Raw genomic sequence first — 17,500 nt, 5'->3', positions numbered from 1 at the left:
CTCACCTCTTTACAAATTTCAGTCAAATCTATAATTCTACAAGTCCTCGCCAAGTTTTCAACTCATTATCTTTAATCTCACAATCAATTCCTCCACTTGGATAGCTGAGTCAAATTGTCACGTTGACCATAACTTCTTTACTTCCTTACACCCCACTGCCAGGCAGTCACTATGTCTAATTTAGCTTGGGACAGCAGTCACTCAGTTCCAGCCAAGTGTTGCAATGCAAGAATGCTGACTCACTGCTGACAGATATTCTGCTTTTTTTTTTTTTTTAAGAGAAGCCCCAAAAACTGAATCATTAAAGGAAATTTATATTTTAGATGAAATCTTCCAATGTTTAAATACTGACAACTACTTTAAAAAGCAAACAAACAAAAAGCACCTGGGTCACACAAAACCTATCTGCAGGATTACAATCAGGTTGTGACTTACAGCCTAAGAAGTGAATGCAAATGCCTTAGCTTCTATTCCAAGCCTTCCAAAACCATCCTGAAACTACCTTCTGAATTCGAGTACCAGTAACTCAAAATAATCACTAGAAGCCAACTGTTCATTCTATCCTACAAGCATATTTGGTTCTTTCTCACCGCTATCCCTCTGTCATGTTTGTTCTGCACACAGAAGTGTTTTTCTTTCTAAGTCCTACTTTAAGATTGAGTTTAAATGCTATCATTTCCCTGAAAGCTTCCTGGACCATATTAGCTTATATATTCCAAAGACATTAGTACCTAGTACTGTGTGTCAGGCACAGTCCTAGACGTTTTACATACTCCCCACCACCACTATAATCCTAAGAAATTGATACTATCATCATTCTTATTTTATTCTTATTCAATAAGGATATTGAAGCCTGTCCAAAGCAAGCGGCGGACCTGGGGTTGAACGCAAACATTTCTTGTTCCAGTGCAGAACGAAGAGTAGTAAATTCAAGTTTTGATCATCCACTATGTGACATGTGTTTTGTGCCAGGAAATTTTTAATCCTTAACAAGACTCACCAGACCATTTACAATATGGCTCTCTTCTTCTTCTATTATTTCTTGATAATTTCCCTGCCTCATTAGCCTTCTTTCAGTTTCTAGAATTTACTGAGCTACTTCATACCTCACGGACTTTGCACGTGCTGTTTTCTTTGTCTGCAATGTTCCTCTCTCCTTCTCAGTCTAATCTCTACTCATTGTGATCTCAGTTTAACCATCATTTCTTCAAGACTCCTACCATGATCCTTCCAGAAAAGATTATGTTAAATCCCGTTATTTCATAGCATCTACTGCAACTCTAAATAAATAGGTTTGTAATAATTTATTTAATGTATGTCTCCCCTACCGCTGTGTAGTGAGTTTCTCCACTATCTCTTTCATCATTTTCTCTGTACTATACACACAGTGAGTGAATGATTGGTGTCTTTACCACTTATGAGCCATTTTAAGACCTGGAGGGATTAAACAACCTTTATCTCATAGCTAGTAAGAAACTGAGATCTTTCATGTTAACCTAAACAATTTCCATTATAGAGATGTTAACCAAGCAGAAATCATTTTCTAATAATCTGCATTTAGTCAGAGACTTTTCCTTTTCAGCTTATAGTCACTGTTAATGCATATTAAATTCTAAACCAAACAGTATGTGAGAGTCTGATCATTGAATGTTGTTTAAATAAAAATAAACTAAAATAGAATTGCAATGCTTCCAAAGACAGGCATAAGGGATGACTCAGACTGAAGAGTTAACCACAATGCATGCAAAAGTGAATTGTCTAATTCTTCAGAATGGCAGCTGGATTTCAATTTCAGGAAAGGCAGCAGGATGTCTAATTCATCAGGAGAAAATAACCAAAACATCCATTCTGTTGTTCCAGGATTAGAGAAATTACTAGGAGTTCTAATTGCTTCGCCTTATATTGCAGTTCTCTACTGAAGTCTCTATAATAGAGAATTTAGTCCCCCCAAAGCTAGGTGTCAACAATGTGAATTAACCAACAAACTGTGAGGAAAGGTGGTTCTTCACATGTTCCTAAAGCACCTACATGTAATTTGTCTTTCAAAGATCTCAGCGATTACAGTCCCAGAAATGTATTTTACAGGGCTATTGCCTACAATAGAAAGTCCCTAGTATATCACCCTTAAAGATTTCTATTCCATGCTCACACTACTGCATTTGTAAACTACTATTGGGTAGTTTACGTCATTATGAAAGCTAATATGCATTACTATTTATGTGTTGGGGCTTTTGGTAGGCCTGTAGATTCGGAGGGGAGTTTACTTTCATGAAAAATGAACAGACAAGCTTATAATGAGGAAAGAGAATCCCTCTCGCCTCTCGGAAGCCAAAGGGCATCAGAGATCTTGACTACACCTATGTCAGCTCCACCTAGAAGAGAACAATTAGCTGTAGCAACCCCTCCTCATTTTACTTAAGAACTTGGCAGTCAACATCTCCCTTCCCTCGATCCCAGCTTCAAAAAGAAGTAAGCAAAGCACCTTCACATCAAATTGTGCCTGTATCCACTTACCACCCCCCAAGACATACAGAATCAAAAATCATCAGATCTATGTATCCTGTTATCTGACTATCACTTTTCAAACTCATATGTCTGTTCTGTCCTAGAATCTAGGGACATAAATTAAAAAAAAAAAAAAAAAAGACATTTGTCCTGCCCTTGAGTTTACCTTTGCAGAAAAATGTTAACCAATGAGAAATATCTGCAAATAGGATTCAGATTGAAACCACTTATTGAATGAAGCTTCAGATTAGATGTATGGTCTGCTATGTCTACTTGCCTCCCCAACTCTGCTCTGCCAACCAAACTCCTTAGTAAGACGGAATCACACTGCTAAAATAAATACAGACTCAAAGATTTATCTGTTATTCACTTTGATCTGTTGGGCTGCTGTAAAACAGGTACAGCCACGTGATTCCAAGAGTACAAAGAATTCAGATACAATATTGTCAAATGTCAGTGAGCTACAATGTACTGAATTTTTGAAAATACCTACAAGGACCCTTTGACAAAAATCCTCATTAAAAAAGGAACATTTTATGCATACAAATTTTTTTAAATTAATTTATTTATTTGTTTTTATTTTTGGCTGTGTTGGGTCTTTGTCACTGCACGCAGGCTTTCTCTAGTTGCAGCGAGAGGGGGGCCACTCCGTGCTGAGGTGCGTGGGCTTCTCACTGTGGTGGTCCCTCCTGTTGTGGAGCACAGGCTCCAGGCGCACGGGCCCCAGCAGTTGCATCACGCGGGCTCAGCAGCTGTGGCTCGCGGGCTCTCTAGAGCACAGGCTCAGTAGTTGTGGCGCACGGGGCCCAGTTGCTCCACGACATGTGGTATCCCCCCCGGACCAGGGCCCGAACCCGCGTCCGCCTCATTGGCAGGCGGACTCCCAACCACTGCACCACCAGGAAAGCCTGCATACAATTTTTTAAAATTTAGGCAAGCAACTCGAAATTAAGAAGAGAAAAAAACATCAGAGAGAAAATCTCCAGATCTTAAATATCTATTTGATGGACACTTTGATTTCCACATTCTCTGCACTCCCTTGAGCCCTCACCAACTTCAACTAATCCTCTAGAAACCTGTCCTTTCCTTTCCATTGCCACTGCTGTTGCCTTAGGTCTGGCCCTCATTGGTTTTTACTTGGAATATCCCAGTGACTTCTTAATTGGGTTCTCTGCACGCAGTTTTATGCGAAGGATGGTCACGTAAATAATTTCAGTTCCATACTTTATGACAGATATATGGACATAGAACTTTTTGAGAACACATTATTAGGCGAGACAATAATCCTGTGTTTTGATCTCAGAAACACTAGGATTTCCTGTTCTTAAATAATTGTGGTATTAAAGTACAAAGACAACTATTCTTCCTCTAACATTTATAGGGTCTATTTCATTAAGACTTGGTCTTAACCCTTTAATAATCTTCTTACTAGTTCTACATTTATATATGAGAAAACTGAAGCACAGAGAGATTAAGCAACTTGCCTATGAACACACAGCCAGTAACTGTAAGGGCCAGAACTCAAACTCAAAATTCTGGCACCAGAGACCATGCTGTTGACCATCATGACTCCTACCCCTACCCCTTCGCTGCATGCATACCGAGTGCTTGGGCCACTGTCCAGCACATAAGAGAGGATCTGAAAAATCCTCTGAAACACTACTGAAAAAATTGAACTGGATGGGGAAATGTGCTCAGATTCTAAAGATAAAACCATGTAATCAGCTCCAAATAATCAACAGAGGACAGAGCATGGTGGTGACACAGAACAGTCTCCGGTCAAGATGTCTTTCTCCATTTCAGGTTCCTACTTTCTACAAGAAGACATTTGTCACCATCATCAAAAAATCTACAAACAATAAATGCTGGAGAGGGTGTGGAGAAAAGGGAACCTTCTTGCACTCTTGGTGGGAATGTATATTGATACAGCCACTATGGAGAACAGTATGGAGGTTCCTTAAAAAACTGGAAACAGAACTACCAGATGACCCAGCAATCCCACTACTGGGCATATACCCTGAGAAAACCATAATTCAAAAAGAGTCACGTACCACAACGTTCATTGCAGCTCTATTTACAATAGCCAGGACATGGAAGCAACCTAAGTGTCCATCAACAGATGAATGGATAAAGAAGATGTGGCAGATATATACAATGGAATATTACTCAGCCATAAAAAGAAATGAAATTGAGTTATTTGTAGTGAGGTGGATGGACCTAGAGTCTGTCATACAGAATGAAGTAAGTCAGAAAGAGAAAAACAAATACCGTATGCTAACACATATGTATGGAATCTAAAAAAAAAAAAAAAGAATGGTTCTGAAGAACCTAGGGGCAGGACAGGAATAAAGACGCAGACCTACTACAGAATGGACTTGAGGACACGGCGGGGGTGGGGGGGGCGGGAAGGGTAAGCTGGGACGAAGTCAGAGAGTGGCATGGACTTATCTATACCACCAAATGTAAAATAGCTAGTGGGAAGCAGCCTCATAGCACAGGGAGATCAACTGGGTGATTTGTGACCACCTAGAGGGGTGGGATAGGGAGGGTGGGAGGGAGACACAAGAGGGAGGAGATATGGGGATATATGTATATGTATAGCTGATTCACTTTGTTATAAAGCAGAAACTTAACACACCATTGTAAAGCAATTATACTCCAATAAAGATGTTTAAAAAAAAAAGAAGGCATTTGTCAAATGCAAACCTGACCATGTCATTCCCCCATTTCACTGCTGGGACCTTGGAAATGGTAGTGGGAAACCCCACTGCAGTGTTTTTCAAACTTTTACAGGAAACATCTCTCCCTAATGGCTGGCTGATGAAAGCAACCACACTCTTAAGGCCCATGGCCCAAAGAGCAGCCACAACTCTTGAGTTCTGACTGTGTGACTCACAGTTCTGACTGTGTGAGTCACACAGTTATTATATTGTTACAATATAAAAACAATGTTTATAACTACTTATAACTGCAACTCTAGGAGGAAAACGAAAAACAGAAAACTTCATTCCTACCATGATTTCTAGCACCACCTACCTGTATGCGCATTCTTTCTGGGTACCCCGTACTGCAGCTTCATATACAGGACAGGGCTGTGGACCTAATCCGAGCTACTTGGCATGATACCTAAATCCCTTCCCAAACCAACCCCTGACTCACCAGCCCCCTTTCCCACCTCTCCAGCCAACATAATTATTCGCAACCATATCAACAGTCAAATTTCAACCTGTGTTCCACCTCGTGGACTTTAATAATTAGACCTTGTCGACTTTGAGAAGACATACCCACCCTTCCAAACCCTACTTAGGTGTGATCTTATTGAAGTCGTTCCTTGACTCTCTTCCTCCGAGTGTGTGGATACTTGGTAACACTCCCCTAGTTTATCCCTGTTCTTGCACTTGTTTCCCCGTGGCTGCTTCCCACACTAGACTGTGCTGTCCCTGGGGGCTGGCTCTTGCTCAACTAAGCAGAGCCCCGCCATACAGGTAAATTTCTGGTCTATAGGAAGCGGGGCTCACAATAGGTAACCGAATCCTTCAGGACAAGGCAAAAGAGCTGACTACGAAATTGAAATTTTAAACACAAATTAAAAGGTCTGAGGCCATCTCCAGTCTCATTCTCTGTCCCAAAAGAACTCCATGTTCCGGTGCAGGGGACGCCAAGCCTTGGCACCCAAGAGAGAGGGGGGTGGGCGAAGACGTCACTTACCAACTGGTGGAAGGCGAATGTCTGTTCTCCAGCGTTTTGGTCCAGGGCTTGTACCAGCTGATCTGCTCCGCGGCTTTGCCCCAGAACCTCTCGGGGTCGGCCACCGAGGCCGCGAAGTGGGTCTTGTACTCGCAGCCGCCCGAGGACAGCGCCCGGCAGCCCCGGCCCCCGAGAGCGCCCCGTGGGCCGGGGGCCACGTACGCCCTGCGGGCCGGGCCGGCTCCCCGGGCGGGAGAGGACGCGGGCAGGGACCCCCCGAGTCCCCCGGCTCCGGTGACTTTGCGACACTGCAGCCAAGATGGCTTCATCGCTGCCGGCGGCGCCCCCCTGCAGGCTGCGCTGCCCGCGGTCCCGAGCCCACTCCTCGGGCGACCCCTGGGGCGCTCGCGACTTCCTGGGCCCCAAGGGGAGCAGGCGGGAGGCGGGGGCAAATTCCGAGGTGTGCCCAGAACCCGGGAGTTTGGAAGTAACACTGGAGTCGCCGGCAAAAACCGACCTGGAGCGTCGCGGGAAGCTACAGGCTGCAGCGGGGGCGGGGAGGTGGGCTCACAGCGTCCCCGCGCGGGGCGAGAGCGGCGCCGCGCGAAACCCGACGCCTCCGCGCGTCTCCAGCTCCGCGACTTCGCCTGGAAAACCGCGCTCAGGCTGCAGAGCGGCCTCCCTTCTCCGACGCACAGGTACCCCTAAGGTGAGGCCGACGGACTCAACTCATTGTTTTCTAACAAACAAGCTGTGCGCAGCTTCTCGGGGTTGGTCTCTGGAGAGCGAGCCGGTGGAGCGGCCGCGCCTCGGCCCGCAGCGGGAATCCGCCAAGCTAGTCTCTGCGGCCCAGCCCCTGAAGTGTCGAGTTTTCTTTCTTTCTCTTTAAGACAAAGCTCTATCCTCGGCTATTTAAAAAAACAAGTGGCACCTGGGCAAGGGCTGCTCCAGGATTTCCCGACAGCTGAGAGAGGAGGAGGGGAGGAGGGAGGTTGCCCGACCGAGTTGGGAAGTGCTTTGGGGGTGCCTGGCGCTGGGGAAGGTTACGCCGTTGGAATGGGGATTCACTTGTCGACTGGACTCCCCGAAGGGTCTAGGCAGAAAGCAGAGTGACTTGTTGCTTTTCCTCCCTGCCCATTTGCCTCTTTGGCGTTTCTTTGCCCTTTTTTTTGGATGAGACCCCACGCCCCCCCCCCAAAATTTAAGCCCAAAGGAAGAACAAAATCAAGATGAATCAAAAGAGAAAAAGAGGAAGCTGAGGAAAATTAAAAGAGAAAGGCGGTATAGAGTACCGTCTGGGTTTAACATTCTCCAGATTCCTTCACTGGTTTTTCTACCCGTTAGTGCATTTCAGATGCGATCTCGTTTGCCTTTTGTTAGCCAAACATATTCTGTTTGGTGTGACGGTGTTTGCAGCTTTAAATGTAAAGATGTGTATTCCCAAATCTGAAGTGAGAAATAATGAATGCCCCGACCCTAGGAAGATTGTAAACTTGAGAGGCTGTAAACAGATTTTTTTTTTTCTGCAGGAAAAGAATAATGTGAAGATAAAGGTTAAACAGAACAGAGATAAATCTAGTGCAAAACAAAGAACATTTCTTTAAATAATCACCTCAGCTATTCCCTTTCAACTAAGAAGGCACTAGACTTTTCCCTAACACCTGCAGCTACTCTCTACCAAAGGCCTCACAGCAAATGATTTCCAATAGCAAAAGGCACTTGTCACTATTTGAATGCAGAGGGAGTTAGGAAGCCAGATAACCTCCTGTCCTTCTCCTTTCCTCTGCCCAGCCGTCTAATGCTGCTGTCTGGTCTGCAAGATCCTCTGACCCCACATCATCCCCTATTGTATTACAGTGATGTCCATCTTAGTCGTTTGCTTAGCAGATATGTGAACCCCTGCATTGTGTAAGTTGTGACTTGTTGCGGGGGATATGAAGGAAGCAAGCAGATCTCTACTGGCTCTTACTGTGTATCCACATTGTGCTGGCGCTTTCGAATATGTTAGCTCCTGTATTTCCCAAGTACTAAGAAGCGGGAAGTATAATCCCAGTGTTTACCACCTTGAGGCTGTGTGATGGATATCCTGGCACACCAGCAATTCAAGGTGCACAGGTTCCTCAGGCTAGTCCTGCCACCCACCCCAGCATGCTATACAAAGACCGTTTTCTCTCTGTGCCCCAACTTGAAAAAGGTGGAGAATCTGACTCCAAAGTCCATAATTTTCACACCAGGATGATTATTAAAAAGAAGAAAGATTTTAGACTTCCAATAAAATATGACAAGGTGAATACCCACATCCATTCCTCTTCTTCTAGAAACCTCACTGAAAAAGAAAGTACGGTGGTGGTGATGATAAACACCCACAAGAACAGAGAGAACCAGAGAGGACAAGAAAACAAGTGAGAGAATGGAAAGAAAATGAATTCATGTTATGTGACTGGGGTGGAGGCAGGCGGAGGTGAATGGAGAAAATAGATTTCCTCATCACACACCTGAAATGCCTCAGGATTTGGAGGCCCTGGGTTCCCCTGGAGGTTCAGAATGAAGGTTAAGGGCTTAAAAACAAAAGGACTAATTAAAAGATTGTGTGAGATGAAATTAGACCCCTCCCCCCCACTGCTGGGTGGAACCATTTTCTCTGGACCCTGCAGTATGTTGTCGTGTTTTAAGTAATTTTACGAAACAGATTGTGAATGTAAGTTCGATTTCAAGCCAAGGGAAGAGCGTACAGTACAGCACAAGAGGAGTGTAGTGGAGAGGCAGAACAGGAGTGGGCAGTAAGACGAGAAACTTGAGCCAGATAGAAAGCTGCAAAATAGCGTCAAATGCAGGCCAGGACCTGAGTTTGAGACCCATTCACCTTTGACACTAAAAACCTGTTGACTATTGCTAAGCATGTGAAAAGCTTAAAATCATTAGCCGTTGAGACTCGGTTTGAATCCTAGTACTGCCCTAATTAGGTGGGAAAACTAGGAAAATGAGCTAATTTCCCTACAGTGTGCTTTCAGTGTCTGTATTTTGAGGCTGATAATCCTTACCTCACAGGATTGTTGCAAGATTTAAATATGTGTAAATTGCTTAGCACCAAGGCAGTAGCAAATGAAGGTAATTTAAAGCCTGTGAACAAACAGCCACTCCAAAAAATCAATCCCCAAACCTCCAGCTTCATTAACACCCTTAAAATTTTACAGTTAGAAATTTTTGCAAGAAATTATTTTGATTGAAACATGCATGTACATTCCATACTGCTTCAAAAAATAAAATTAGATTTTTGACTAATTTGGGGACAAGGTAGTTGCAATCTTTTCAGTGTTCAAGCCCTCTAAAATTCCAGCTTTTTATAAGTACAATATTTATTTCATTGTATGGCAATAAATGGTATATTTAATATGCTATTCAAGATGACGTTTTAAAGAAATCTTAAACAAAGATTAATCAGATTATCTGAGAGAAAGTTTCTAGTAAATGGAAAAAGCATAATAATGAAGGAAAGAGTGAAGAGAATCAAGAAGTGTGAAAGACTGCTCAAGAAGGAATGAGTGGAAGAGAGGAAATTGGAGTTGGAATACTTAATGCCTATGAAAAAGTTGCTGAAAATTAGAAGAGCAGAGTGGAATTAGAATTAAAAGAGAAAAAATATACAGGAATCCTACAACTTAACTTTTCCTAGGGTTACAATTTCTGCCTAGGATCAGTCATTCTTAGTACAGGCTAACTTTTTTAGCAGAGAGAGTAAAAAGGATTAAAGAGTACACAATTTAAAAGTAAGTGTAGACTACCCTGGTCATGTGTTCTGCTGGCCACACAATTCAAATTTTTGCATAAATTTGTTAAGAGTTAAATGTCTAACTTTGGGTAGGTATTAGAACTACTAAGATTTTTACTTATGACAAAAGCAAAAATGTTATATATTGAATTTCCTGGATATTATGAAAACTTGGCAAGTACACATGGAATCATTTGCAAAAATTACTTTATCTCTGCAGCAGGTACATGCTGAGCTGAAATTTGAGCCTGCAGAAACACTGCAGATTTATTCTGATTTAGCAAAGAATTTCTGGAAAATATGCTGATTTTCATGGCTTAGTAAATATTTTTAAAACTTCTAAAGTGAAATGACTCATAGTAATGTAATTATAGACTCCTATTTTGAAACATTCTTCTTTTTGCCCACATAGTAATTGCAATAAAGGCAAGGAGAAAAAGGCGGATGAAAGAATTGTATTAAAACAAATAACATTCCAGTGGATGGGAAGAACTCTACAACTTCAGTTCATTCTAGCAACCAAATATAAGGTATGGGATTCATCCACCAGCCTTATTTTTATTTCTTAAAAAAATCCTAAAATTTAGTGTTAATTAGTAAAAGGTAATAAAAATGTAGTTGTTTTTATTTGAGAAAAACTGGAAAAGGAACGACCTAGGCAAATATTTCCAATCATTTTTTTCAAGTTCTGAGGGGTTTTTTTGTTTCATTTTTTTTTTGTTTTTGTTTTTATCTGTATAGCAGTTTACAGTTGAGGGGGGGAAATCTCATCAATGCAGATGTGATGGAAAATCCAGTAAAAATGGCTAATATTTTAATCAGATCACCAAAATCCTTGAGAGATCATTTTAATTCTTCTTCACAGATAATTCCTAAAAAGTATTCTGTTTCTGTTTTATATTCTTAAACCAAAGCCACTGCTTGTTACCCAATTTTTTTGTAATAATACTTTAAATGTATAAGAAATGATCTCATTTTCAGGGAACAAATGATGAAAAGGAAAAATATCCTTTATAATAAAATTGTTCATAAAGTGTAGTTGATTACCTAACATTACTTTGGGTTACCAATGAGTGTGTGTGTGTGTGTGTGTGTGTGTGTGTTAGGAAGATATAAAATTAAACTAGAAAATGAAAAACAAGTCCAGTTAACCAAAACAAGAGCTGCTCTTATTTAAGAAAGAAGTGGGTAATCATTTGGGGGTTTTGAAGACAACACAAGTCTTTCAAATGAAGCTATTTTAAAATTGAAAAAAATATGGAGACAAAGAAATTGCTTACTTTAAGTAGATCATGAAAATAGATATCTCATTTACATACATAAGAAAATTATAAAGTATTTGGACACTTTTTCCAACCATCATTCTGAATGATGAGACTTTAGATGACTCTTGTGATACTTTTCTGTTTTACCTGTTAATACAAATCCCTACCTGTTTTTAGAATTGAACACCTGAATATTTAGAGCTCTAGAGTGTGTTCAGAATTCCCAGTGAAGATATTTTGTGTATAAAAAGGATTTCAGTGAACTTCTCTTTGTTATTTGCTTACACTTGCTTTTTTTTTGCTTAATCCAGATACTCTTATAACTTGGTGTGAATATAAAGTTTGCCTCTTTATATCTGTATACTTATAACTGTATGTGGATATAGAGTTTCTTTATAACATTATATTGCTTCTTCCCACTGAAACTTTTATTAGCCTAGTATAAACCAACTTATCAGTTTTGAAACAGTAAGAAAACTGTTATTGGTATTTTTATTTTTTATCATTTTTTTGGTAACATTGTTTTATACCTATGAACTTCAAGTAATATTGCTGGGAATTTCCTCCTTTCATCTCTGCTGTGACAACCCCAGGAGACAGTACAAAGATTTAGGTTTTTTGATAGATGACTGCACTTGCAAAACTAACTAAAAATGTTTGTGTGTGTGAAATGACTAATTTCTGCTTTCTTCTCCTTTGACATTTCTAAAGTCCATTCCTTCGTCACTCTTTCAGCGAACTAATCTAGTAACTTGCTAGCCCAACTCCCTTTCTGCAGGTTCAACTATCTCCTATCACTCAATTAATTCACAAGGGTTTACTGAGTGCCTCTCCCTCCCCATGCTCAGCAGGATTCTAGGAACACAAAGAATTGTTTATAAATGACTAAGCGGTACTAATAAATCCATCTCTGTTCCTAAGTAGCTCACAGTCTAGTCAGGAAGAAAACACGTCAGTAAGTGCCATATAGTTAGTTAGGCCCTTTAGAGGCAGATGAAAAAGCAATAGTGGAGGACCCAAAAATGGAATGGAAGACCCTAGGATTAAGGCAAAAGTAATCATTCTAAAACATAAATCAATTGTATCACCATCTTGCCTAAAATCTGTCAGTGGCTTCCCACCTGCCTATGGTGAGAAGTCCAAAGCCCAAAGTCTTTAGCATAGACCTGCCGGTTTCACTTGGGATCTATTCTGCTCCCCTAGAGGGCATTTGGAAGTGAGTAGTGTACTATTATCTATTGCTGTCTAATAAATTATTCCCTAACTGAGCAGCTTAAAACAAAAGATATTTATTATCTCATATGAGCTTCTCTGGATCTGGAATCAGGATGAGTTAGTTAGCTGAGTGGTTCTGGCTCTAATCAAGTGGTAACCAGGTGGTCTGTTGGTCAGAACTATGATCATGTCAATGGGCAGGGGTATCGAGTTCATGCTCACTTACATGGCTGTTGGCAGGAAGCTTCAGTTCAAGGGGCTGTTCAGAGGACATGGCAGCTGGCTTTCCCCTGAGCAAGATGAGTGATTGAGTGATGGATTGATTAAGTGATGTGATGTGTGTGTGTGTGTGTGTGTGTGTGTGTGTGAGAGAGAGAGAGAGAGAGAGACCAAGACAGACTCCACAATCTTTTATAACCCAATCTCATCTCAGAAGGGCAATTTATCACTTCTCCTTTATGCTATTGGTCACACAGACAAACTTCGGTACGGTGTGGGAGGAAACTATACAAGGGTGTGAATAGGAAGAGTCTGGATGATTGGGGACCATCTTGGAGGCTGGCTGCCAAAAGTAAGAATACTTTTGGTTTGTCGTAGTGACTGGAGTTGACTTATTAACATGGGCAAAGACCAAGGATATTAAAATCTTGTACAGGAAAGAATTATAGCCCCTTACCAAACTGCCAACAGGGTTGCCAAATAGTTCTTCTACACTTTGTATATACTGCCTTTTCCTGCATGCACACACCTGGCTCTATTCATACCTGGCTTCTCACAGTTCCCTATAAAATCCTAGTCCTTCAGCTTCCACAGATCTGCCTTCTGGCTGCAGTGCCTTCTTCACCTTGGCAACGCTTCCAACTCTCTCTTTAGGATTTAGTACAAATCTCTTCATCTCCTGGATGCATTCCCTGATCACATTAAGCAGATGAGCCCTTGCTTTTCTCTGCCCTATTCATATATTTGTTATAGCATACACTGCTGTAATTACCTTTACCAACCCTTCTCCCCTGGAAGACTGTGAGCCCTTGCAGGAATATGTATTATAATGTTAGTTTAGCCTCAGTGTCCCCATACCTTACACAGTTCCCACACACAGCAAACACTTCTTAATACAAGTTAGTTGAATGAATGACCAAATTAGTGGCATGTTGTCTGTGTTTGTGTATGTGTGTGTACAAGGATTGTGCCGCTTAAGAGAGAATTGCAGAATGTAAAAGCTTGAGAACAACTGATCTGCTCTGTTTCAATCCAGACTCTGCTTTGTTCCATTTGTTTCCCATTAAAGTACAAATTTGCCTTCACATCCCATAATCTGTTTTTTAAATAAACGTTTTATATCTTTGCCAAAAGGATAACCGAAAGTTATATTTTCATAGATCATGTCTATAAATTGTAGGGGGCACTACCTGATTAATACACTTATTTTTCAGAAAATGTTTAAGAGTTTAAGATCCTCTCTAAATCAAGAAAGAATAATCCTGCTTCAGTGCATTTAATGAGGTTTAACTGTTGGACTCAAAGAGTTAATACAAATTCTAAATGTGCTATGTTACAACCAATAGAATTTATTAAAATGAATCTGCAGTAATAGGACAAAAGGTTACTATCCTAAAAGAGTTATTACAAGCATTATATGAGCTAAGTTATGGGCAAGAGCAATCTAAAGCTATGAAGACTGAAGCTTACTATTCCAAAAGAGCTAATGCAATATCCAAATGCATTTACCTAAGGAGTAGTTTATTAACTGAAGCACCTATGCTATTTAGGAATAATTCGGGAGCCTCTTAGGGCTTGGAGTTTTGCTCCTGGAGCTGGATTCCAGAATTGTCCAGTTTCATGAATTTCTATTTATGAAAGATTCGGCCTCCCAGTCATGATTGTGCTTTGACAGACTTCTGCCAAACCTTCCAGATGTTGAGTGACTTCCTGGACCTTCACCTGCTCCAAAACTCCTCTTTTATTCTGCTTGGGGACATGACTAGTTCAATGTATGCTCATTTGTTCAGGTAGCCCTTTCAACAAAGAGCTATTGAATATCAACTATATGTCAGGCGTACATGGATACAGAGGCCAAGAAGACAGACGCTTTTTGTTAGATCGCATGATGTATATGTTCTAGTAGTCAGATATAGAAAATAATAACTTAGCACACTATAACACAACATATAACTACATTTGAGATAAGGATGTGGGCTATGATAAAAATAAAACAAAGTAAAGGGCAAGTGAGCAAATTCCCTTAGGAGGCGATATTTAAACTAAGACCTGATCTATAGGAAGGAACTGCCAATGTGAGTATCTGGGGGAAGAGAACTTTAGAGAGAGGGACAGATGGAACACTTTCAAGGTCTCTGTGGATGGAACAAGCTTGATGTGTATAGGAGTTAGAAAGTTAACAGGTGATGTTGGAGCATGTTAAAAGGTTGAGAGTTGCTGTATTAGAGACAGGAAGAGCTAGATCATGAAGGACCTTATAGACTACAGAAAGGAATTTAGATTTTACTCTAAATGCAGTTGAGAACTATTGGATGGATTTCAAAAACAGAAGTGTATCTGATTTATGCTTATAAAGTTTTAGGGTTTTGAGCTTCCTATTCTGGTCCTTACCATAACCATTAGCTCCTGAATCTGACATCTGTAACAAAAGGCCTTCAAAGAGGTGGCTTTGGGTTTGCTAATGACACACTGTCTCTTTTTTCTACGATGTTTATATTTTATGGAACTTTAATACTGAATCCCACCTTGACTCAAGTTCAGGAAGCCCTTTCTCCTAGATTCTGTATTCCAGTTTTACCTGTCGTGTAGACAGGCACTTAATTCTTCTATCATTCTTAGCCTTTGCTAATTCTCTTGTCAGGTCCATATTAGAGAGCTATAAGGAAATTTCACCCTCTCCCCTTGCAAACAACCAACAAACAAACAAACAACAAAACCTAAACAACCAACCAAACAAAACCCCCCAAACGTCAACATCTCAAACCCCATTCTGGACTTCATAAGACTCAAGAAAAGTTGAGTGCATTAGCGCCCCCCAAAAGAATACAATTTTAATACTGCCAAATAGTGCCAAATACCCCTTATTCATTCACTGTCATAACTGATAGTCATTTTCCAAATTGGAGTACACTCAATGGCTATTCTAGACCCAGAACATCCAGTCTGCTTAATAAAGTTCTTAACCTACTAACCATAGAAAGAAGATCAGTCATTTTAAAGATATTCCTCACCCCTTTCCTCAGAAACATTCTCCTTGATGTCATCAAGACCATGCTTTTCCCATGTATGTTCTCTGTGATGGGAAAACATTAAAAACAAATGAGTCACCTGGTATAAACAAGTACAGAAGAGGCAGAAGCTCAGTTAAGTAGATGCCTCCTTTGTAATTTATAATTTGTCTTCCTGGGATCAGATGCTTTAGGAAGTGAACTAAATATTTTGTCTTTGAACAACACTGTTTTGAATGACACTTAGACCACAATCAATATTTGAATTAAAAATGTAACTTAAAAAAAACACACAATTTCCTTAAACATGAACATTTATTCTTTTCAGGATTAGATAAGCAATAATAGAAAAGTGACTGACTTTTGCCCGGTGTACTCCTTTGTTACTTACCTCATGTGCAATGCCCGTTGATTTTGACAATGCTGCATGTAGTAGCACTCTATAAGACTCTATAGAAGGAAAATAAATTTGAATCTCAACACTGTAAATGCATTGTGGTAATTAAAAAGACCAAACTATTATAATTAAGTTGTAATTAAGATATGTAACAAAATTCTTAAATTTCTGTGAAAGAGAAAATAACTACATAGAGCAAAGCAAAGACTTTTACTGTAAAAACTAAGTTAAATCTATCCTAGGGATTTAGTTATGTTGTATATAACTGAATGGTAATCAGATTTGTTTGTGATTGTTATGATAACCCCAAAGTTGACTTGTTTCTCCACAAATAGTATTAGAAAATAACATTTAAGTGATTTATTGCAATATACATTTAAATCAATTCAAAATAAACCTGTGAATGTTTAACTGAACTGCTGCAATTTTACTTTTGGTAATTTGATCAAGGTTTTTGTGCAAGATCTAGATCTAAGAGATTTGGGGTTTATAGGCAGTATTCTTCCTCTGTCTCTCAAAACTACACTTAATCAGCTTCAGTTAGAAAGATAACAATCAGAAAGCTTCCCAAGGAGAAAACACAACCCACTTCAAATTTCTCTTTGGAAATGGAACGTAGGTTAAAAAAATTTTTTTAAATAACAGTAATACCATTGGCATGCAATCAAAACAGATTTATTAAGAACAAAAGAGCATAACTATTTTAACTCTACTTTAAACTTATCTGTAACCTCCCCTCTTATTAAGAAAAAGAACCAAGATGTCTAACCATACGGTAGAAGCAAATTAACAAAATTTGAGGCGTACACTTTGAAAATACATCAGATCAAAATACAGGTGGAAACACTGATAATGAACATGTGTAGCTAACATTTATCCAAGAGGAGAGAGAAATGGAGAAACTTAAGAACATTTAAAAACTATAATTTTTTTCCACTCACTAGAATAACCTTTGATGTAGGCCAAACAAGTTGTAAATCCCAGTTCAACAAAAACAAATGAGTAAATATAATAGGGAGAACCAGGGAGAAATTGTTATAATAGAGAGGTTAGGAGTTCAGGCTCCTTAATCAGACAGTCCTTGCTTTCAGTCCTTGCTCTATCACTTATTAGCTGTGTGATTTGGAGCAAGTCTCTTATTCTAAGACTCAGTTGCCTCGTGTGTAAAATGGGAATAATACTGGTGAGCTTAAGTGAGATAATGCATATAAAGCACTTGGTGCAGTGCTTAATTCATAATTGGTACTAAACAATTGGTTATTTCCATTCATTCATTCAACATGTATTTATTAGGCATCAGGTATATGCCAGGCATTCTGTTGGCTAATTGGAATATAACAGGAGCAAGATTCTGTTGTCATGAAATTTATAGTTTAGTAAGGAAAGAAAATTAAATAATCAATTACAAGAAAAGTGCTGTGGGAGTATGGGAGTA

At 39.9% G+C, this 17,500-nt stretch overlaps 2 protein-coding genes across 3 annotated transcripts in view; one reads left to right on the top strand and one right to left on the bottom strand.

Annotated features, from left to right (window-relative positions):
- Window positions 1–7,064, bottom strand: part of ACSS3 (acyl-CoA synthetase short chain family member 3) — a 149,365-nt gene extending 142,301 nt beyond the window's left edge. The window contains exon 1 of the mRNA XM_068560206.1: window positions 6,214–7,064. Within this exon, the coding sequence (XP_068416307.1) occupies window positions 6,214–6,521 (308 nt within the window). The 5' untranslated portion in view covers window positions 6,522–7,064. The remainder of the gene's footprint in view (window positions 1–6,213) is intronic.
- The window catches only part of LIN7A (lin-7 homolog A, crumbs cell polarity complex component), a 242,791-nt gene continuing 232,066 nt past the window's right edge, over window positions 6,776–17,500 (top strand). For both annotated transcript variants that reach the window (XM_068560209.1, XM_068560210.1), the window contains exons 1-2: window positions 6,776–6,901; window positions 10,374–10,491. The gene's annotated coding sequence lies outside the window, so the exon portion shown is untranslated. The remainder of the gene's footprint in view (window positions 6,902–10,373; window positions 10,492–17,500) is intronic.

The sequence above is a fragment of the Eschrichtius robustus genome, chromosome 13, assembly GCF_028021215.1.
Source record: "Eschrichtius robustus isolate mEscRob2 chromosome 13, mEscRob2.pri, whole genome shotgun sequence".
Classification (NCBI taxonomy): Eukaryota; Metazoa; Chordata; class Mammalia; order Artiodactyla; family Eschrichtiidae; genus Eschrichtius; species Eschrichtius robustus.
Note: the sequence above shows the minus strand (reverse complement) of the source record. Positions and strands in the feature narration are given on the sequence as shown.